This window comes from Myiozetetes cayanensis, unplaced genomic scaffold (assembly GCF_022539395.1).
Source record: "Myiozetetes cayanensis isolate MyiCay16 unplaced genomic scaffold, myiCay2020 scf1, whole genome shotgun sequence".
Taxonomy (NCBI): domain Eukaryota; kingdom Metazoa; phylum Chordata; class Aves; order Passeriformes; family Tyrannidae; genus Myiozetetes; species Myiozetetes cayanensis.
In genome coordinates, this window is record NW_026086604.1 from 2865813 (window position 1) to 2889522 (window position 23710).

The 23710-nt window shown below is 40.4% G+C and overlaps 1 protein-coding gene across 9 annotated transcripts in view; it reads left to right on the forward strand.

Annotated features, from left to right (window-relative positions):
• PTK2 (protein tyrosine kinase 2) overlaps positions 1–23710 on the forward strand; it is a 188481-nt gene that overhangs the window by 123253 nt on the left and 41518 nt on the right. For 4 of the 9 annotated variants that reach the window (XM_050330652.1, XM_050330596.1, XM_050330607.1 and 1 more), the window contains 8 exons: positions 579–719; positions 1454–1531; positions 2099–2206; positions 3194–3311; positions 9756–9786; positions 11943–11995; positions 19966–20049; positions 21209–21226. In XM_050330652.1, the coding sequence (XP_050186609.1) occupies positions 579–719; positions 1454–1531; positions 2099–2206; positions 3194–3311; positions 9756–9786; positions 11943–11995; positions 19966–20049; positions 21209–21226 (631 nt within the window). The remainder of the gene's footprint in view (positions 1–578; positions 720–1453; positions 1532–2098; positions 2207–3193; positions 3312–9755; positions 9787–11942; positions 11996–19965; positions 20050–21208; positions 21227–23710) is intronic. The other 5 variants (XM_050330621.1, XM_050330637.1, XM_050330645.1 and 2 more) reach the window with 2 other exon arrangements.

Genomic DNA, 23710 nt, shown 5'->3' on the forward strand with positions numbered 1-23710 from the left:
CACCCTGAAAACAGTCCATAAAATTATATGCAATATGGTTAAAATAGTTAATCTACTTACATTTTGCTTACTATTTAAATTTCACCTTTTTATATGGAAGTTACTTTGCATCTTGTCAGACTGAAAGAATGCACTATGTAATGGATAGTCTAAATTACTGTATGCAGAGATTAAGATACAGCTACAACTGGCTTGTTATTACCAGGCCAGAGAGAGAAGGGTGATTGAGGTTTAAAACCTTGTATGAAGGTGTAGATTGCTGTGGTTTTATATTGGTACTCAGTTCAGAAGTTGGGGGAACGAGGAATCTAAAAAAATATTCCTGGAAAGAGTAACATGTTGTCTTTTACTGTAATTTATTGAAGACATTATTAGTTTAGACATCTTCTCTATAATACGGCAGAAATTTAAAAGGCAGAACTGTTACTTATATTTTGATACTTCTTTTTTTTTTGTTGAGAATTGTCTGCTTTTCATTGATAAAGACACTGTTCGTGCTGCTGAGTGACCAAAACTCTTATAATGCCTCTTGCTGGTGAGATTTAAAATAGTTGTTTTCTGAATATTTTAATTCCCAGGCCAAAACACTACGGAAGTTAATCCAGCAAACATTTCGACAATTTGCCAACCTCAATAGAGAAGAAAGTATTTTGAAATTCTTTGAGATCCTGTCTCCAGTGTACAGATTTGACAAGGAATGCTTCAAGTGTGCTCTGGGTGTAAGTAGAGGAATGTGACAGTCACCACAGTACGTGCTGTTGTAAATCTAATTTCTTTTGCTTAGTTCTGCAATAATTGTTTGCTTGGTTCCTGTTTTGAAGTAGAGACGATTGGATTTCATTAACAACAAAATGTGTTTATTGATTTTTTTTTTTTTAGAACTTTCTCCATTTTCTGTTTTAAAAAAACCCATTCATTAGTAGGGTAAGAATTGTACACTATTAAATATTTTTATTGGTGCTTTGCTTGTGAAAGTTGAGCACTTTTTTCAACTGTTTTCATGAGGAAATGAGGCTTCTCAGCTTCTTCTCTCAGTAAATTTTGTTCTAATGCCTGTTAATCCCTACCCATTTCAAAACAATTTTGAGGAAGGGCTGTTAGTCTGCAAATTCTGTGAAAATGGACACTCAAGTGGAAATTAGAACTTGCACATCGGTGTCTGTGAGAAGAGGAAATAGAGGAAATCCATAGTTCTCATGTAGCCCTAAGATAAAACACATGGAAATGCATTTTGAGTAGCTGGGATCCCCCGGAAACCAGTCATGAGGAGTTCTGCTGCTTACAGAATTACTTGATTTTAATACATTTCTGAAATGTTTGAAGAGCTTAAAAGCTTCTAGCTTAATTTTTAATTACTGGAACCTGTAGCTGTGACGATGGAGGGTAGTATTTCTTAGCAAGGTTCTGTCTTAATGTTGAAATTTTGCCTTGTCTTTCTCCTTTGGTTCTGAAGTCGAGCTGGATTATTTCAGTGGAACTGGCAATTGGCCCAGAAGAAGGAATCAGTTACCTGACAGACAAGGGTGCAAATGTAAGTCTGCTGCTGTTTTGGGGGGGTTCCTTCTCAATTACTGCCTTAGCAACCATGACCTGTTGTGAACTGAGCTGTCACACAGAGAGGAGTGACAGGTGTGATCTCTGAGTTAAACACAGGATTCGACCCAGGAGAGCCAGAGCTCAGCAGATACAACTGTTGGTCAGGTATTGGCTTGTGGTGTGGGATAAGAACATACATTTTCCAGCAGTCTGGAGGGGTGTTGAGTTGCACAGGCACTCATGTGGTTTACCCGTTAAGTTTTTTCTCTCCTGACATCCAAGAGGTTGTTCCCACTTCGGTGTGTGCCTGGAGTTACTCAACAGTGACCTCTGTGGGCACAGTGGTGGTGCTGGATTAATTTTCCAGACACTCTGGAGAACTGTGTATGTTGTTCTTAGCCAGTGGTAATGGAACTGTAGCAAGAAACAGAGGAACAGATTTCTTCAAGTGTAGTTTGGAGATCAAAGTCTCCATGTGCTTTTGCAGCATCAGGAATAAAGGTGAGGTGTTTTGCTGTAATTTTGATTTTTTTCCCCCACTTTTTTTTTTGGTTTTCTGCAGCCAACTCATCTGGCAGACTTCAATCAGGTGCAAACTATTCAGTATTCAAACAGTGAAGACAAGGACAGAAAAGGGATGTTGCAACTCAAGATAGCAGGTGCACCTGAGGTATGTTACTGACAGTTGTGACAAACTGCTGCTACCTTTGGTTTTCCTGGGAAGGGGTGGAGATCAGTGTGGATATTCTGTATATTGTACTCTTGTTCTGGGTTTGGTTTTAAAATACATTTAGAGGTCATTACGTGTTTTAGATTTTGTGTCTGGTGCTTGTAGACTTTGATATTTGCAAAAGAAGCTTAATATAAAAATATTAGCTCTTCAGTGCAGTTTAATAGCAGTGTGTGATACCGTATCCTAGAGAGGAAACGGAGCAATTTCACTTTTGTGAATAAAGGAACTGTGAAAAAGAGAGAGTTTGGTTTTTTTGGTATTACATGGAGGCAGCACTGAAGGTGAAATCAAATCTTTCCCTTGGTCCAGTACACCAGGAAACAGTCACTGTGGTAGAGAAGGACTGAGGGAAGTTGTCAGATCTGTGCAGAGCATAATGAATGTTGGTATTAAAATTAAGAGCTTGTCTGTATGTCTCTCATCTCTTTTTCCACTGTCCATCTTTTATTTTTTATTATTATTATTACCTTTCTTCAGATTGGGAAGGGTTGTTTTTAGGCAAAGAATAAATTACTCCAAAGGGGGGTGGGGAAAGATACCACCTGTAAGGGCTTTAAGGAATAAGCAGCTTCTTCAGAATTCTGATTAGAGCCATAAAAGTCACAGCAGTTGTACTGGACAGGGCTTGACTGGAAGTTCAGCCAGCAAGCCACTTCATGAGCCCAAATGAGTATTCCATGTGGGTGGAGGGTTTTATCAGTTGTTCTTCCTGAACCTCCTGTTGGGAATCTGCTGCACAAAAAGGTGAAGCAAAGAATCTTTCTCTGGTGCCTCTCTGCTCGCCCACAGTTCTCTGTTTACTGTTTGCAAGCGCGTGTGAAGTTCTGATGCAACGACACAGCTGCTCTGCTCGGTGTTTGCAACCACAATAATCCCTCTTTGTTGGTGCCTTGTTTTTTTTTTTTTCTTCTCTCCCCTCTGTAGCCTCTGACAGTGACAGCCCCGTCCTTAACCATTGCAGAGAACATGGCAGACCTGATAGACGGGTATTGCCGGCTGGTGAACGGGGCCACGCAGTCCTTCATCATCAGGCCGCAGAAAGGTAAGGAGATGTTCAGCCTGGTGGTTCCTGCACTCCTGTCTACTCGGAGGTTGTTTTGCATTTGAATAGAAGACACCAGGTAGCGGCAAAACCCTCACTGGGAAGCTCTTTCCTCTGAGGGAGGAGCCGTGAGGTGTTTTTGTTCTGAAGAACGCTGGTAGTAAATGTCACTGCATCGAAAATTACTTAACTAGTCTAAATGATCAGCCATTTTCAGCAATCACTGCTTTACACTGATTCTAGACTTAAGTAGCAGGAGTAAACCGTAGTTAAAGGCACCCCTTACAAGGGTGTGTTATCTTGTAATACGATTCCCTAATACACAAGTGGAAATTTTGGCTAGAAAGCATTAGGATAAGGTCCTGACTAGTGATGATTTTTAAATTTCTGCCTTCCTCCCAGATGCTCAAAACATTTCTGTTTAAAAATTAACGACGTTAAGAGAAGTCTCGTGAGTTTCTCTCATAAAATAGAACTAAAGCAGAGATGCATTTTGGAGTATCCGTCAGGTTTTATAGCAACTCACAAGCTGGAAGCAGTGAGATGAGGGTGCAGGCACACCTGGATTTAAAGAGAGAATCTTAATAAATTTCATTACAAATTTTTCAAATATCAGTCAGCTTTTGTTGTGGAAAAACATCCAAGCAAAGCTGCTTAAGAATGCAGTTTTCTGTCCTTGTGTACTAATCTTTACATGTGGAAATTCGTCCAACTTTTCCTCTTTCTAAAACCCTTATTTCCTTCTTCCCTATTTGTAATACTAGAAGGTACACAAACTGTCCCAGCATCTCTCCAATCTGAAACTGAGTCCCTTTTTAACCATGGACTTGATTTTTTCTACCACTGGTTTTCCCTGTTCTCCTGTTATTCAAGTGCAGTGAGTGTTAACATAGTTCAGGTCCATCTGTAGCATCTGTGCATGGCACAGAAAATACCCAGACTGAAACTTGGTCATTCAGTAATGAAGAACTGTGATTTTAAGGTGTTAGAGGCTATGACCAGCATTTAGCAGTTGTTCACAGTATTCCTAAATTTGCCTGTTTGTTTGGTGTTTCTGACCCCAGAGTGTGTGACTGACCTTTAGCTCCAACACGAGCAGCTTTGTTATCACTTAGGTTAATTGTGCAGCCTCATCTTCATACAAATGAAAACCTTCCCTCAACACAAAGTCAGCCCTCCAAGCCAACCTGGTACACAACCCAGAGATGATGTATTTGCCCCAAAATTCACACCAAGCTGGCATTGATGATAACGATAGTTTATTGTTCTAAAAATAAAATAGGCATCACAAACCAAGATTTTCATTTCTCTAGACTAGTCTGCTCCTGTGAACCATTGTCTTCTGTGCCTCTTCTTTTCTGAAAAAGCTTGGTTTGGGGTTTGTTACAGTCCTTATTATTCACTCCCCAAATTTTCCTGGGACTGGCTGTTTTTCAGCCTGAACTGTAGTTGCCACAGTTGAGCTTTTAAAACTTTTTCATATCTTGACACGTTACCTCTCCCCACCTCTCTGTCTGTCACTGAGTCAATGGATAGCTCTGTGTCTGTCTCTGCTTTTCCTGTAGGGACACGTTTGGACTGTGTGCAGTTCTTGTCACTTCCACACTGGTGGCATTTCAGAAATCTGGTCTGTTCACTCTGCACTGCCAGTGCTGTTACTGGCTTCTCTTTTCTTCTTACCTGTTCTTGCCCAGGCAAGGGAGCAGCTCCCAGTCCAAACCTCTGCAGGATTTACTATGTCCTGTTTAATACCTGGTGCATACAAGCAACTGCCATCTCATGTATCAACTGGGCACGAGGATTCTGACTTATTGCTGCTGAGGTTGCCAAAAAAATTGACTCACTCTCTTTGCACTTTTTCTCATTCTTGTCTTGCTCTGGCCTGACCTGCTCATCATGAGCTCTTAAATCTTCTCGATTCACTAAGCTCTTTGAAGGCCAATATCCCTGATTTCCCTGTGCCTTGCACTGAGGTTTGCTGGTAGGTGTGAATGCAGAATAAATCTGTGCATTTAATGCAGTGTGTTTATTTGAGTGATACTCTAATAATATGAAATTTAAACACGGAGCAAATGACGGTGTTTGAGTTAAAGGAACATCGTGGAGCACTTTTGGGAACAGTCCTCTCTAGGCATACATGAAGAGAACCCCTCTGGTTAAAAGAAATTGTGTCTTTTTGAGTTTTCTGTTTTTAAAGTTCATAGCAATACTCAATATATTAATTAAACATTTCATAGGAGAGCTGTCCCCACCGTGATCTGCATTCCCAGGTCCCTCCCACAGTGGGCTTTGACTGTATAAGACACATCAGAAGCAAATCATGTGGCAACTCTTGATCCAGCAGATGTGTTTTATCCCCTCTTTGAGCTTTCCTAGCCCCTCTTTGTTGTAGATTTGCATGTTTATTGCAAGTCTCCTCATAAATAGTCCTCTTTAATTACTAATAAGCCTGTCTTGTGATATCTGTCTTATTCTCCACTAGTGATACAGTTTCTCTTAATTTGGTGAGAACATGGAAATGTTGAAGACCTGGACAGTGTTTGGCATTTTTCCATTAATTTTTTTTTATTTTTAATAAATACTTTAATATACAGGTCCCTTTAGACCAATGTGGAAACTTTTCATTTAATTCTCGTGTTTCCATTATCACACTTAGCACTTACAGGCAAAGAGCACAGATGAAAAAAATCATAAAAAGGTGAACTGATAAAAGCTTTAGTTTAGGAGGTGTTTGACCATGAGCATCGTTTTGGTAGCCAAAAACCATGGTTTTGGTAGCCATGGGGCTGCTGGGGTGACCTCTGTGGGAACAGAACAAAGGCTGTCCTGTGCCAGCTGCCTCCACACCATTCCCCCATTGCCTCTGTGACATCCAGACTCGATAATTATCATTAAAATACACATTCATCACACATTCTTTATGACTTTCACTTCATCAACAAAAATTCCCAACACAGAATGTGGTGGGACTGCTGGAGCCATGTGGGACCGGCTGTGTCCACCATGAGAGAGCCCTGGATTCTCCTCACAGTGGAACACCTGGATGTGGACACCCCAGTACAGTCACACACAGCCCTCTTTTTATAACAGAATATAGAACTGGGCAAAATGTTGTGGGTTTCAACTTGTGAAAAACAGCATATGCTTTTACTGGGATGCTGTTAGTCAGGAATTCTGACTTCAGACCCACAAGGGTCCTAATGAATATTGGGGATAAAAGCTGTTAAAAGGATGAGCACCAATGTGGGAACCAGTGCCTGAAGTGAGCAGTTTGTATCCAGAGAGCACGTAGGCGTCTGCAAGATCAGTAGTTCCATGGGGATTTTTTAATTTTCTCCAGTGAAAGAGGAGGCACAGAATCACAGAAAGAATCATAAAGTAGTTTGAGTTTGCTGATACCTTTAAAAATCTTCTCCTTCCACCCCCCCTGCCATGGGCAGGAACACCTTTACTATCCAAGGTTACTCCAAGCCCCATCCATCCTGACCTTGGATGCTTCCTGGGATGGGGCATCCACAGCTTCTCTGGGCATCCTCTAGTACCTACAACCTCTGGGCATCTCTGGTTCTACTTAATAGTAGGTTGTTTGTTTTTTTTTTTAATGCCTTTTTTTTTCTAGCATCTGCTTGCTTTTCCAGTTTCCCCTGTCCATTTATGACCCTGCCCTTGACACACACTTCCAGCAGCCAAATGGGGGATGTTGTCCCTGTAACCAGTCAGTGCAGGCATCAGGCTGTGTCTTCAGAGCGGTGCCAGGTGCTCCTCCTTTCTTCCCCTGGCTGAGCCTCTGTTGTCCACATCTCCCAGGCCCCTCAACCCAGAGGACAAGGGTCCAGATCTATTGCTCTGATGCTGATGAGCACAAAACCAGTCATATCCCATGGAATTTGGTAAGGAACAGTGAAAAGGAACATGATGAGATGGCACAGACCCCTGCATGCTGCTGCCTGGTTTTCCAACCAGCCTGGAACCAAACATTCGTTTAAGTTGGGTCAGAGTCTCTGCTTTTCTCTGTCCATGCTCATCTTTTCCTCACGGTTTTCCAGACAGCTTCAGTTCCTTTCACCTTTCTTTCAATTCCTTCACCTTTCCCTCAGTTCCTTTCCTCATTCTCACACTCCACTCATTTAACTGGGTCATACTGGTGCTCAACTGACTACACAAGACAACTTGTATTCATACTCTCCGTATTGCACAGAACATATTTTCAGATTTGCAGTTACAATGGAATCAAAATTTTGTTTTGTTACGATTTATTATCGTTTATTGTGATCTTTGCTTTGCATTTTGCACTGATGGGAGGCTGCTCAGTCACTGGAATGGAGGCTTGCAGGAACAGAATGAGATTCCCTTCATTAAGGAAATTTAATACCACACTGGGAAGTTATCTCTCTTTATCTCCCATAGATCCTTTTTGATAGGTAGTATTTGACTTCAGCACACACTGGCAGTTGTCACCTGTGGTATTTCTCCCTTTCCTGAGAGGTTGGAGGAGGGAGAAGCAATGTGATCTGATCTGAGGGCAGTACCTTGAACATATGAAACATTGTGGCCCTGCAAAGTATTATGAAATCATTCCTATCAAGTGTAATGAAATCATTCACTGATCTTTCTGAAGTCCCCAAATATGATACTCCATACACACACACAAAAAAGAGCCCTAGAGGAAATTAAAATTCCATCTTTAGAATACTGTGTGAATAGCGTGCAGTTAATATGCGATGGAGCTACATATTAAAGAGCAAGGAAAATTAGTTTGAATAGCTGCTCATTAATTATGCATATTATCTTGATTTAAAAATATGGAATGATAAAGTTAACTGTGCAGTTTAATAAAGCTCTTTTATCACAGAGGCTTGTATCTTTCTAAACCTTTTGAAACAATAGACTGCAAGTATCCTCCACCAGTAACACGTGGGATTCATCAGCACCCTCTAAACCCTTAAATCCATTGCCAAATGTAGGGATAGCACTGGAATAACCAGCAGTAGCAGCTTATCTTGGTGTGAACCACAACACAGGGTGCTTTCACAACTAATGGCTGACAGGTAATGTAGGTGTCAGGTAGAATTGAAGGTTCTTTTGAGTGTTCTTTACAGCCCTGGGGAGGCCTGCATGGAATTGGGCAGGGCTCCTGTGTCTGTTTCTCCAAGGTCGATGTCTTTTGCCCAGTTTTATCCAGGTTGAATCCTGTGCCTGTTACAGTCTCTCTTTTTAGGGTACCTGCCCCCCAATCTTTTATTGCCAGGCCCCACCTTCACACCACTGACCTCATACTTGTCACTCCACACTACCCTAAGGATCTTTGCCTTTTGTTTCCTTCCCCAAAAGGTATCACTTACCTTATAACAAAGGTATCACAATACCTTTATCCTCCCACCTCCTGGTGCTTGTATAATCTTACTGTCCTTCCTCTGCCCTCCAGTTTCAGGTGCTCGCTCTTGTCACTTTGCTGAGCCAAATGATGTTGTAGACAGCAGAAAAATTGTACCAAAATGCTGTATTTGAGAGTGGCTTCAGGGTATTGGGCATTTCTGTGGTCAGTCCCTTGATAAACAGAGGTGAAACTGCAGTTCTTTAATGTCTGGATATGCCAGAAATTTTAACATAGAAACAAATGGCAGTGATTTTGTGTAAACAGTATATGTCAATATTTTCTATAAATGTGGCTATTCCATTTTATCTCAGGTCACTTTATCAGAGCTACAGTGATTTAGAGAGTGAAGCTCATTTTAATTGCCCACCTTCTCTCCTTCCCTCCATGCTCCAATCCACTGTAAAGGTGCTTTACTAAACAATTAGTAACTTCCCCATCCTCTTTCCCCACATGAATACCAAGTGTCTCATCAAATCCAGTAGGAAAAAACAAACAAACACTTGACTATGTACATCCAAGCTTTTATACACAATTATCATTCTCAAAGAAAGACTGATGAAGAATATGAAAATACTTCCTAAAAAGCTGACTTATTCTTTGGCACTAAATGTTACTATTGTATAACCTTAACCCAGTGTGAAATCAATATGATAAGTTACGTGTTTTAATGATTTATTTCAGTTGTCTTACTTGGAAATCCAAGTTGGCTTGGGTTGTTTTATTTATATGTTAGCACTCAGGACATCTTGAAGATAAAAGAAAAGCATTTTCTTACTAGAGAGATGAGATAGTGTCACACCTTCTGCAAGTGATTTATTGGAGTTATTTGTTAAGAATATAAAAGAGCTTTTGTATTCTGTGTACATTGTTGTTTGCCAAAAGATATCACTGGTTAGGAGGAGTTGTGTTGAAACACTGATTTTTATTTATATATAGAACATTGTTTTGAATAAGTTTCCTGAGAGATTGTGATGATTATTGCTTCAGACATGTATTTATTGCACCTTGAGAGAGGTTATTTGAAAACTTGTAAAAACTTTAATCCTGTTTTCTTCTTGTTTACACAGAAGGTGAAAGAGCTTTACCATCAATACCAAAGTAAGTTTTGTGCTTTCCTGTCTTATATATTAAAAAAATGTTTTGAAAAATAGTTTTGCTTTAGGAGTTTTTACATGGGCCTAATTTTTAATGTTAGTTTTGGATTCTAGAACAAGTAGCAGGTGGTGCACAAAAGCCTCACAGCAATATTGAACTGTAAAGATACCAAAGGAAAATCTGAGGGGAAAAGTACATAATACATCAATCATATTTGACAGTAACAGAAGCAGGATGTTTTGGAAGATACTCAAGTGGGATTCAGGCTATTTCTTTTGAGTCCATGAGTAAATTCAATTGTAGGAGTGATGCTGAACCGTGTTTGAACTGTGGTTTCAGTCTGTGAGTCAGTCTGTGCTCGTTTTTCCTGTTTGTCCCCTTTTCTGCTTGTGTGAAATACGGGAAATACTTTATTTGCCCTTATCACAAATCTGTCCTGTCACCTTTTCTTAATAAAATTTCCATAATGGGGTCAGTCTGAGTTGGGATCCGGGTTCAGTGTAATAAATACCAACTACATAGTAAATACTTTTTTTTTTATTGTATTAAAATAGGAAAGCTCTTCTCTGATAATAATTGTGAATGTGTAGAAAATGCTAATCTGTGTCAGGCAAATGGAGATGCATTTTTTCCTGGGGTTGGTTTTATGGTGTAACTGTATCCAAAGTGTGCTGAGACGTTATCTGCATCTAATGATTCTTATAAAGGATGCTAAGATACCTCCGCATTTTTCTTCCTCCCAAACTTTAAAGGTAAATAAGAATAAATTTCTAATTTATTATTTATGTATTATTTTGTACTCTCTTGGTGCCAGTGGCTGGGTCAGGCAGCATCACTGTGTCCAGTGGCATGAGACAACTCTTGGAAGACCAAATGACATTTAGTGCTTTACAGTGTCTTAACCTCTCCCTTTTATTATTATTACTCCTCTCCCTATTATTATTATTACTTTCTTAACCAGTGGATGGAGTGTGGAACACAACTTGTTCTTGAATTAGTGGTTACTCTGCCTACACAGGTCCTGCTGCAGTCAGTCCTCACTAACCAGGCAGCTTTCTTATGGTGTAGAAAGAGAGAGAGGTTAAAACTGAGGGAAGAAAAGGAAATGAGAGTTGAGGCTGGGAGCAGTAAAACTGGTAAACTTAGTGTGCACTCATGGAACAGGAAAATTTTTTTACTTAGATAGACACAACTTGGAAACACAGAATAACATTCTAATTTATGTAAAGTTTTCCCAGTTTTTTTATTGGTAGGGATTTCTGGGGTAAAATAAGGTTTGAAGGAAAAGCTTCTTCCCAGTTTTGGGACAGTTTACCAAAAGTAAATTAGTACTTTTGAGCCTGTTTAACAAGAGCACCACATATGCTCTGAGTCTGGCAGCAGAGCTTTTATCAAATACATAAAACCACCAGCCAACAGCATCCTGCACCTGGGGAGATCTGCCTGTGCCAGATGAAATTCCTGATTTCTGACAGCATGAAGTGCAGCGTGCTCTGACCATTAATATTGTGGTTATATGTGTAAGTGGGGAAAAATGGAGAATTTGTTAGAATTTCTGATAATAATGAACATTTATATGTAACATAACAGACACATAACATATACATAAAATCATGAACATTTATACCTAATCAACAATATAATATCTATATAACATAGTGAACATTTACATATAACGAGCAATACATTTATACATAGTGAACAATATATAATATATACATAACACAATGAGACGTTTACTCATAACTACATTTAAATGTGATTGTTTTTCTTCCTCTACTTGAGATGTAAATTAATTCAGAATTGTACAGGATAAGTCACCTTACAGACAGAACCTCAGTTCATGCTGTTTCCAGCAGATCATACAGGAAGTAGAAGCACAGTCAGATCACACATCTTAAAAGTGTGTACAGCTTAGGTTTTGTGCTTTCCTTTGAATGGACTCCACCTCTGTGACTCCACATGCTGATTGAATTTAAGCCCACTCTCACTCCCCCAGAGGGGTTGAAATGGTAGGTTCCTTTCTGACTCCTCTCCCCCTGGCTGTGGGAGATGGACCAGCCCTGCTGATTGCAGTAGGTGCCAGTTGGGATGAATTCCCAGCGCGTGTGCCCGTGAAGGATGTACAGCATTCAGCGCTTCCAACCTCTGTTTTACAGGCTGGCCAACAATGAGAAGCAAGGAGTGAGGTCACACACGGTCTCTGTGTCAGGTAAGGCTCATAAAAACACGAGGCACGAGTTCGTTTCTGGAGCTGGCAGAGGTGTAGGCAGGTTCTCCACCCGCACTTAGTTCAGTGCTGCTCCGTGGCTGCTGACTTCCCAAATCCAGAGCTGTGCTGACTTCCCAAATCCAGAGCTGTGCTGCCCTTGCAGAGAGCAGTTCCTAAAGAGAAAACTTCCATGCAACAGCCACATCCCTTCAGATAATTCAAAAGCTTGTCACTGTTTCCACTTCACTTTGTGGTGAAAGCAGGATGTCCTCGGCTAAACTTAAATTACCTGCGTGCGTGCTGATTGTGCAGGAGCAGCTTTGAGAAGGGAAAATAGGCAATTAAATATTAATTGTTGCTTTCTGGAAAGGAGGAACTTAATAGCTGTTTTTCTGTAGCTGCTGTTTAGATCAAAGCATTTAATTTTTGCTGTTGAAAATGACAAGTTAATAGAAGGATGAGCATGTGAGGTAATACATGTTGTTTCTGTACCTTAAAGGCTTCTAAGATTTGTGTTAGTTACTGTGGGGTTTTTAAGTTTTTGTAATCGAGAGAGAACTTTTTTCTGTTACAAAATCTTAAGTCATTTTGAAGGATTGATTGATCTTAGTAGAAAATGCATTTCTAAATCCATATACATAATATTTATTAAGGAGATTTTAATGCAGAATTGTATTTATGTTACATGTTTCTGTAGGTTTCTAGTATTTTGCAACAAACTTGAGGAACCAATACTGTGACTCAGTGGATTTCCCACCCATGACTTCAGCCCCACTTTAATATTTATATTAACACTTAGTGGCACATATTCAAAACCCAACATATTTCATACAAGAAGGAGGAAAGATACGCAGACATTTGAATAATTTCCTGCTTTTCAGATTCCTTTCCCCACCCTTAACGATTTTTTAAGAGATGGTTGAGATTCCCCCTTGGCATAGGAAGCCCAAGTAAATAGAAGTTGTGCAAGAAAATGGGTGAGAGGATCTGGAGTTAAAATGTGTCTCGAGGTGCAGTGGTGTAATAGAGCACAAACACTTCTCTACTCTTTGAAAGCAGCATTTTGATATTATTGTAGGGAGATTAGCTGTAATACCCCCATCTCTGGCATTCAGAGCATCCCATGAAGGTGGATGATGGGGAAATGGGAGCTTTGTGTAGCCCCACACAGAAGGAGCAGAAGCTGCAGTGCTGGAGGTGAGCTGGTCGTTCAGGTGAATGTCAGGGACACTGAAGGTGCAAAACTGGCTCCAGTAAGCAAAACAACACAGTTAAACCAGAAAATACCGTTCTCATTCTTCCCAGTGCCAAAATGAGAACTGATTATGTGTTATTGTTGTATTGCAGTACCATTTTATATCTTTCCAAAATCATTGTGCTTGATGCACTGGAAACAGTGACATAATACTGAAAAATCATTCAAACCAATGCATTTATTATTCACTCTCGAGGGTTTGTTCTTCTAATACAGTGACACAAAACACATACATACTTTTTTTTTGTCCCCAAATTATTTGAGAAGCACTGAGGGTGTGATGGACGTCAGCGTAATAAATTTAAACCACAGGCAGATTGCTGAGAGGAAGTTAACATGATACAGGCTTTTCCTCAGGAGATGCTTTCTGTGAGAATCTGTGAGTCCCCAGAGGAATGAGTTTGTTACAAATGAGGTAATACTGGATGTAGATGTGAGGAGGTGTCACTCCTGTTGTCACAGGCGGCTCATCCATCAGTGTGGAACAAGGGAGGCAGCAGCTGTACATGATGCTCAGTTAACCCAGAGTCACAGGTCAGCAGAGCCTGACAGCTGACAGTGCAGAGCCAGCTGTGGGGGATCTTGGTGGGCAGAGTAAGAGCTTTTCTCTGGTGACATTTCAGTGACTTAGAACCAAGAACCACGGGCCTCAGATAAGACGAGCTCTTACAGCTCGCTGACAGCCGTGCCTGTCATGCCTTTGATAGTTCAAATCGTAAATTAACGCTGCTGCTTGCTCTCAGTGAGATTGCTCCCCTTTGTTTAGACCTCTCCTGATGCTAAAGCTGAATAGCAAAAATCTGAGACAGATTCAACAGGAAAATTAAGCAGTCAGGCATATTTGTAGTATTAACGTTCTTAGTTCACAAGGGAAGTTTCACAGTGAGTTCCCCACCACAATTTAGGGGAGCCAGCAATATCCAAACCCAGTGTGAAACATGATTTAGTGGTCTGAAAGTTCGGGTATTTATTCTAGGTTTAAAAAGGAACTTGTTAATGAAAGACCCCTTGTCTTTTTGAAATATTTATTAACATACCTTGAAATATTTCTGGTCTAGTGAAATGAAAACTTGGTCTTTCCAAGTGCTTCAATATTCCAAAGCATACAAAGATAGAGAAGTCTTAAATCCTTTTTTTTTTTTTTTTCCCTCTCTCTAAATAAAGGCCCTTTCAAACTACTGAAGGGTTGAAGTTGGTTTCAGGAATCCAGAGCAGCAGATTGCTGGACTTGGGATTTCACCACACACCTCTTACTGCTGCATGCTTCTGTTTCTTCTGGTGTTATTTGTTGGCCTTACTTATTAAATTCCATGTTCCTTGCAGTGTTTCACTGTGTGCAAGCCAGAGGCCTGCAAGATTTCCCCTTTTCTTAAAGCACAGTAATAATTTTTATCCCTCAGCACATTTGTGTGTCTGCAAGATTATAAGTAACTACAAATAAGCCAAATTAAAGGAGTTGGATTTTAGATTTCTTTGGGAGTCATCTCATGCTTTGGCTGATTTTGTTGTGATTCACCAGAAGCAGTGACCTATTAGATGGGTAATTGCAGCTTTTACCTCCTTCTCCCTTTACATCTGTCTTTAAATTAAAAAAGAGTTCTTTGTACGTAGCCAAGAGTGTGCACTCAGGAAATGGTAAAGCTAAACTATTTGCTCTGTGCAAACAGTGGATCAAATGTGTGAGAAGCAGCACACCAGTTAACTATAATTTTATTGACTATATTTCCGCTGTTTTGCTTAGAGACACCTTATTAAAACTCTGTACCCTGGGCTAAAGGAACTTATTTTGGCCAGCACTTGGTTTTGAAGTAGCAAACATTAGCCTTAAGAAGGTGATGCTTATATTTCCTGATACACTTATTTCCAAAAATAATAATTTACCTGGGCAGTTATACATTATAAAAGGTTCTTCATAAAATGAAATCATTTAAGGCAGTACTTGCTGGCTCCCTTCTTATGTAAATTCTTTCTGACACAAGGTTCTTTGGTTTCTTCTGCCCCTTCCTTGCTAATGTAAATATAACTAGGAAGAACAAATATGCTTTTGCTTCCCATGGCTAATCACTGGGCCTGCTCTGCCCTAGAGAATTCCCAAGTTTTTTTAATCATAGCTCAAATGATACTTTCCATGCAGTGCCACAGAATACGACATTTCAGGCCCACTTGTCTCAGTGAGTGTTGAACAAGCAGAGCATTGAAGAAGTCTTGGTAGGTTCCTGGCAGTGCTGGGTGAACTGTTGGACATGATGATCTTAGGGGTCTTTTCCAGCTTAAAGGATCCTGTGATTCTAAGCAGTCACTCCTGGCATTTGGATGTTCAGGTACTGCTGGGTCAGACGTTTGTAGGGATGGAGCTGTAGGTGGGAAGATGACAGTGAGGGACAAGATGAGCTGTCCTGCAGCAGACAACACAAAGGATGTGTCTGAAGGGGGTTTTAGGATGTCCCACAGGGTCTGTGTTGGTTCAAAGCAGGTGCTGGTTTTAAGTGTGTGCTTATTTTGTGAAGGGAATTAAAAGGTCTTTGAAAATACAGTCCCTGATTCAGATGTTAAAACAAACTGTTCGAGGCACCTGAGAAACAAACCCCAGGACAGAAGACTTTAAAGGGGAAAATAGGTGTCTTAAGGAGAAATTGGTTATTCATCTTGTTCCCCAGCTTGTTCATGGTGATGTGATGGCAGAAGTTTCTAATGATGCTGGTGTGCCATTGCCTCTCCACCCCATGGTTTAGATACACCCAGTGCATACCCTGTGAAGGAGAAATTGGATCTCTTGGAGCAAGTTCTGTATATGAGCTGAAGGATTTTAGTATCCTGAAAGAGGGACTTCTCAGCAAGTTGTCAGGCTCTGCCTTAGAATCACATTTCTGATATTGTTACACCTAAATCACACTGTGGTTAACTCCTGATTGTGGCAGTGAAATGACATGAGAGTTCTGTGAGGTGCTGCTTATGAGCAGATCCTTTTTGAAGTAGTTGTGATTTAGTCATGCAATTTAGCTGAAATTTCAGTTTGAGTGGGGGGAAAAAAATCTGTTTTGAAGGAGGTAAGCCTGATTTAAGTGAGGTTTTAACATACAGGAAAAAGAAATTATATGCTGTAGTTTGTGAGAGAGAGACTTCCAGGAGGTTACCTAGAACAAACTGAAATAGGGCAGGAGCCAAATGTCAAAACACAAGAAAGAGGAGAGGGGAAAAAAAGATGAATATATCCACCTGATGCCAGTGTTACAACACTTCAAAGTGCTCTGAATGAAGGAGATGTCGGGTATGAAGAGACCTGACCTGTCTTTAGGGGTGAGTGGTGCAGGGTAATCCCCAGCAAAGCCTTGAGCAGGATGGAAAGACAAATAGAATTTGATTGAATCATTCTGCTTGCAGAGCACAGTGCAGGCTCTGTGTCGTGATTCCTGTGCCCCAAGTGAAGGTCTGCCCTGTGCTCAGCAATCAAAAGAGTTTCTTGTGTAGGGCTTTTATTTCCCAGTTCCATTTGAATTAGTTGGTAGGGGGAAAAAAGTGTCCTTTGCTTGAGGTTGAAAAGTTGGAAGTTTTACAATGTCCATTTTATCAAGTCACTCCACAAAGACAAAGCTGAGAAGTGTAAGTAAATTTTTAGATGAAAAATTATATCTTGATCGCTTTTGATTGTGTCTGCCAGCTCAGCTGTGTCCTACTCTACTCTGAAAAGAAAGACTAACAGTCTTGGCATAAATTACATAGTTATAAATTCAAATTATTAAGTAATTTGAGGAATATAAAGACCTTGTTACAGCTGTAGCTTTGCCATATGGTCACAGCACTGCGAGACGCTCAAGCTTAAGGTTTACTGCAAATTAATTTTACAAACCTTGAGCGAGTTATTAGTCTCCATGTTCATGGAGGGAACTCATCCAGCTATTCTGCTGATTAATAAGATTATATAGTTAAAAATACCCTTAATGCTAATAAATTACAGTGTTGCAGATTCTCATCACAGTTGAATAGCCTGGTGCTGTTATCTTTTTCTGTTTCAGCCTGACTGACTAAAAGGCTTCTTTTCATGCATAAAAAGACCAGAATGAATTGTGGTGACAGTCTAAAGAAATTTCCTCCATGTCAGTGTGTCCAGGAAGTTCCTGCATTGATTCCATCAGTCTGTGGTGTTGGTTAAGGAATTCTCTCTCTGCTCTGCTCCTCCTTTGTGTTCCACTCATTTGATTTGAGCAGACACTTCTGCTTTGCTGTTGTAACTCTATAATATGACTAAAGAAATGTTCCATGCAAGGTCAGGTTTGGGGATTTGTTGTTTATGCAGAAACACATTTAATGTGATAACCCCATAGTGCTCATTTTAGTCCAAAAGCTTGAAAACCAATAGATTTATTCTTTCTTGGGGGGTTTTTTAGGGTTTATTTCCTGAAAATGATTCAGCAATATACAACTAAAATAGAATGGGCATTATAAATTTCAGCCTTCCAGTACTGGTTGTCTCATACAATACTAATGAGGAGCTCCAGCAGTAACTGCCGTTTAGTCTGATTTTTTTCTTTTTCTTTTTTCTTTTTTTTTCATTTTTCCCTTTTTTTTTTTTGGTACACAATAATTTTACTGAATACTTAGTACTGAGAGGAGGAACTAAATTAAAAAAGAAGGCCCAGTCTACAGTGTCCAGCAGCATTTCTGACCTCTAGGGCCATTCAGGTAGACACCAGTGATATCCTGGCTGGAGGCCAGTGTGTAAAGGTAAAAATCCCTTTAAGTAGTATTCATTTCAAGCAGGTATTTTCTAAGCTCTTGGAAAAGTGTTGGAACGTTTTTTTTTTTTAAACTTAGAATCAACTTCTTGCCTAAATAATCTTACTTTAGTAGCTGGACTTGCAGACGTGGTAAGCTTGAGGCAAAGTGTCTTCCACTTAGTCTGGCAGAACTTTAGACAGTAAATCATAAAGGCAGAGTTTGAAATGCAGGGGAAGAGCTGGACTGTCACATCCCAGGGCATCAGGGTGTGTACAGGAGGAATTAAAACCACTCTTGCCTTTTCAGTGTGCCCTTCATCTGCAGTGGGTTAGTCGGGTTTCAGCCCCCCACGTGTCAGTGTGAGGGTGAGCAGCATTTCAGCAGTTCAGCCTTAAATTAGCTTTGTAGCCTGAGCTGGCAGGTCAGGAGTTGAAGCAGCTCTTCCCTTTTAGATCACCTGAGTTGCTTCCAGCGACTCTATACCTGTTCTTCTGTGTCAGTACAGAGTGTTGGGTTCCTTCATTTTCATGTCAGCACCTTTTCAGTAGTCACTTCAAACAGCTGCAGTATTTTTTTCTTTTCTCCCGTAGTATGTCTGAAGCTTTTTATGAATGTTACCTGAGGTTTGGGTAAGAATGACAGCGCTGAAAATTGTGCCAAGTGATGTTAGGGAGAGAAGTCACTTTGGCTTGCAGTAATGTGGGATACACGGAAATACTGATACTCTTAGTCAAGAATTTTGCCCTCTTTTTTCCCCTCTTTTTAGTTTTGAGCATTCAGTCTGATGAGTGTTCTGTGATTTTCAGTGATGTCCATTTTCACAGTTGATGGTTTCTGTTTGTTCAGTCACCCAGCAGTTTTTATGATGGTAGTTTTTGTTGCTTGTTGAAGTTGCTTTTATTAGTGTGTAATTCTTCTTTCCCATCCTTCCTCCACTCCTCCCACCACTGGCTGGGAGCTGTCCCAGTACACTCCTGCTGTGATACTGGGCTTGTCTTTAACACCTGGCCCCCCATCCTGTAGAACTTGAGGTGGCTGGACCTCACTCTTGAGTTTTGGCTGTGAAGAGCTACCAGCAACAAAGATGCTGGGTTTTTGTTTGACTGGCTTTTTAAACCACCTCTCACATTTCTGAGATAGAGGAGAAAGGGAAAAAAGGAAAGCAGAGAGGAGCAAACAGGTAACAAGAGAAATAGAAGGAGCAGGTATCCACAGGTGCTGAGTGTCATCTTGTGTCCTCCTTTCTCACCTCCTGAAATCAGTCGTGGCTGCTTTGTATTTTCTCCTACTCCAAAATCTCTCTGCTCCTGAGAAGTACTTGGCTATAATTAAATACAGTGGGGTGACTGGGAAGGGGGACACTGAAGGCAGTGTCATGGGGTGTTCACCCAGAGATCCTTGGAGAGCTGGAATATCCATTGGCAAGACAGGTCTGCAGTAGGGATGAGACTCCAGTGGCAGATTTCAGATCATACAATGTATCAATGCTCTATTTCAGGAGATAGAAAAACCATGTTTTTCCTTGTCCTATGTAACCCTGCTATGTGAAATACATGTTTTATGTTGTTTTAAGGGTTCAGACATGTTTAAGTCTGGTGACTGCCCCTTAAATTGGAAGCTAGCTATAGCACAGTCTGGTAGAATTTAGATGGGGAACTTGGAAAAGTGGGTTGGACTTCTGGGATAGACAGCGTTCTTTGTGTTGTTAATGAATGGTGCATATGATTGGCAAAAGCTGGCTTTATGTTAATAGATTCTAGTCTCATTTTTAAAAATTGAAATAAGAACTGCTGTAGAAAGGAATTTGAAGGAAAATATCAAATATGCTTTGGAGTTTCAACAACATTCTAGATCCGTTTTCGTATACAGAATTGTAATGTAAACCTTTACTTTTACGTTCGTTCATTGTAGATGTTCTCTCGGTCTCTTTTCTTTTATTTCCAAATAATTTGTTTCTGTTTCTTTTCTTTCTCTTTCCTTTTCTTGCCTCTTTGTAAAGGAGTCAATCACTGTCAGCATAAAGTAAAGAAAGCTAGACGCTTTCTGCCTTTCGTCTTCTGTGCCCATGAGTCGCCGCCCAAGGGTACTGCTCTGCTCTTTGTCTAGGCTGCCTTATTAACCCAAAAGCTGAATATACTAACTCAGTTACTGTTTGTAAACTACTTTAGCCTCAGGTAAACAGAGTTCCAAGAATAATTTCTTTTTTTTTTTTCCTCCTGTTGAATTGGATTTCCATGCAGCGGCACCAGCTTGCTGGCCCCTGTTTTTTATGGGGGACTTGTTTTCAAGCATCACACGCTACAATGGCAGACATATCAATGATTTTATTTGTGTGGTTATGCAGCCCCTGTCTGCCATGGGTTTTTTGTGACTATATTTTGACTTCATTCTTGGACCCCTGATGCAGCATGCGTATGAATGAAACAGAACAGCAACAATAAGCATCGGCTGAGATCCCTTTGAATTAAACACTGGAAACAGCGATGCTTTTGGCTGCGTGCTGGTTCAGCACTTGGGCTGGACCAGTTTGGCTTTGTTAGGGGTAAGAAGAATTTCCCTTTGTTTATAAATACTGTGTAAAGTGCCTTAGCTTGTGCTGTGGGTGGTGGTGTGCAGTAGGGTTGCTGCAGCACACGCGGAGTCCGGTGCTCCTTTGAGCCTCTCCCCTGTAGATCCGCTCCCTTTGCCACTCGTTTAAATTCCAGCTTTGTACAACTGCAATTGTGATACTGCTCTGTGGGATTGATACTTAGATGGTTCCATTTCTTACTCATGTCTTGGTGACAGCACAGGAGTGACAGGAGTGCACTTCCTCTGCCAACTCTGCTTACCCAAAGTCCTCAGTGTCTGTGCAGAGTCAGGTTGAACCAGCTCCTCTGGCTGTAGATCTGTTTGGAAGTACTGAATAAACCCAGAAATTGACTTTTCTTAACAGTGCATTAAAATAACTAGTTCCACTCCCAAATTTAATTCCTGTGTACATTTGTGTTTGAAAGTCATTAACTCTGTTTCATCATACGAGCTTCTTAGAGCGTATCTTTGTCCCTTGGGTTTTAGGTGAGAAGTCTTAAATTCTGCTACTTTTCTGGTTTCTCTTGAGTCAGGTATATAAGATAACTGCAGTCTGAATACTTTTGGATTACTCATGAATTTAATAGTGTATTTTCCCCTCCCCCTTCTCTGTCCCCTCTCTCTCTCCCCCTCTGTTTTTCTCTCTCCTTGCATGCCACCTGGATCTGCAGATGAAATTAGTGGGGACGGTAATACGTTTTCTAGTCTGTGTGTTACTAACGTGCAAAATGCAACTCTTATATCCATATACCACCGAATGCACATTTCAGTAATGCGTTTTATGCAGGTTTTTTTTTTTAGTGTTCAAAAGCACTCTGCTTTGGATATTGGCTGATAAATATTGTACTTTACAGGCTGTGCCAACTAACGCTTTCTGCTAAACTGGAGTTGAAAGAGGACAAACCGTTTCAAACACCGGGGGATGGGGGACTGTGCATGTGTTTGCAATCAGGCTGGTGGCATGATGCAAAGAAGGTTTAGAGGTTTTGCAAGAGCGTCCAGTTTGATTGAAATGGTTCTATCACAATCAGTGTGGTCAGTGAGTGAGATCAGTGGATGTAACACCTGACAGATGAGTCTACGAGGTAAAGCTTTGAAGGCTTCGGAGTGCTCCTTGCATAAAAAGAAGCTGTACACGGCAGATGAATGCAGATTGGATACATGAGTATTAATCAGACTTCAGCCACTCAAACTGCTGATTTTAAAGACAGATTTTAATGTTTTGGGTTTTCTTTACAAAACTTTGAAACTTATTGCAAAATATTTAACTTCTGCAGGCTTCATAAGTCTTTTTTTCATCTGAAAACAAACTGGGTTTTGTTTTTTTTAAAAGAGATACTTTTTTTAGCTGTTTTTCTAAAGGATTCCATCTGATGGTGGGGAAAAGAATCAAACTGCTGGTACTAATAGTATATGTATCTTTATTCTTTGGAGTAGGAGGTACTAAAAGGGCATAAAAGCAGCATGCAAAGGAAGGTGATAAGAGGAAATAGAAATCACGTCTTGTGACCATCCTTCCAGTAAAACGTAAAAGGAGTGTATAATTTTTCATCTCTTTGCTGTCCTTCAGATATAAACTAAAGATACCACCCCAATTTTCTGTCTTTTCTTAAACTTTAAAGGGACATTTTTTTTTCTGTCATAAATCATATTTCAGATACTGACCCTAGGTAGCTTTTTATTGGAGCTTGTCATCTTTTATCTTGGAGACTGCGGGCAAAGACTGCCCAGAGAGGCAGAGGCCGGATCGAACCACGACACTTGCCTGGCTCAGTGTTGCTTTGTAGGTTCTGGGATATCCCTCAGCAAACAGCTCTGGTCTGAGCAGACTTGGTGACAGCCTCCCAGTCTGGGACTAATCGTGTGGTCGAGCCCCTGTGTGAGGGAGGTCAGTTGTCCTTATTGCAAAACACTCTGAGCACATCAGTGTTAATTCCTTGATTGAATTGTCCTCTAATTCCCAGAAACCATGACAGATAGTTAAATATATATATAGGAATTATTTTCTGAATTCTTATGATATATTTCTCTCCAGAGCGTTAAATGTGTAACAAGAAATATTTGTGTAGTTAATTGCATACATTTAATTTATTTGGGTTGACTGTGAAGACTCCTTTAGTTTCATGACGGTTTTGGGCAATGGATCAAAACCCTGTAAATGTCTCTGTGCTGTTCTGAGATTGCTTTTAGTATAAATTAACTCATTAATTTAAAGTAGAGTGATGAACAAGCCATGTCATTGATCACATTTTGTAAGCGCTGTTCCATAACCTACTGTGACAAGTAGGTTATGGGGTTTTTTTAAAAGGCATCACTTCTTGTTTCCAGACTTTTAAAATTTTTCTCAAATGTGTTTATAATATCTTTCATCCCGTCCATTTTTTACATAGAAGAATAAATTTCTGGTTTCCTCCATAAAAGTTACAAACACCCTACCACGATGTTAGAAGGAAGCAAAGTGATTTATCCCCATCACACTGGTGTCACACAACTGATCCCTTTCAAACACATGCTCATTTTTTAGGTCAAACTGAGGCTTATTTTCTACAAAAACCTTAGTTTATAATGTTAAGGGAGGAAAAAAATACCAAGAAAGAGATAAGTGCCTCTGGACTGTGCTGCCTGTTCAAAATTGTGCACCGTCTTCATAATTAATTGAATTTTCATTTGGTGGCTCTGTTTCACAGTGTCCTGAAGAGAAATTGCCTAGCAAAAATTCCAATTACATAGGAGTTCCTGATTCTGTTTTTACAAGACCTGGTGAATTCCTAGAGGAGTTCAGAAGAAAAATAGCTTTAATTCTATTTACGTAGTAAGAAGCTGGGATCATAAAACTGCATTTCCTCCCTGAAGTGTATTGAACTCCAAGGTTTGCAGGCAACCTGTAGTTTCCTAATTGCTGACTATTGGGTTTGTCTGAAAACTAAGCCTCTGGTTTATCTGTGTGTGAAATATTGATGAGCCTTGCTCTGGTTTCAGGGTTGGCTTACACTGGTTGAACCGGGGGCTGCTGCTCAAAGGGATCATCCCATCCTTCTTCCCACTCCCACTGTGGCCTTGTCCTGTTCACCAGCCACAAACCATCACTCTGGAAATCAGGCCAGGGAGCTCTAGGGATATCCATATGCTCCAGGGCAGATGGGGGAAAAAGGGGAGTAAATCATGGCTTTCAG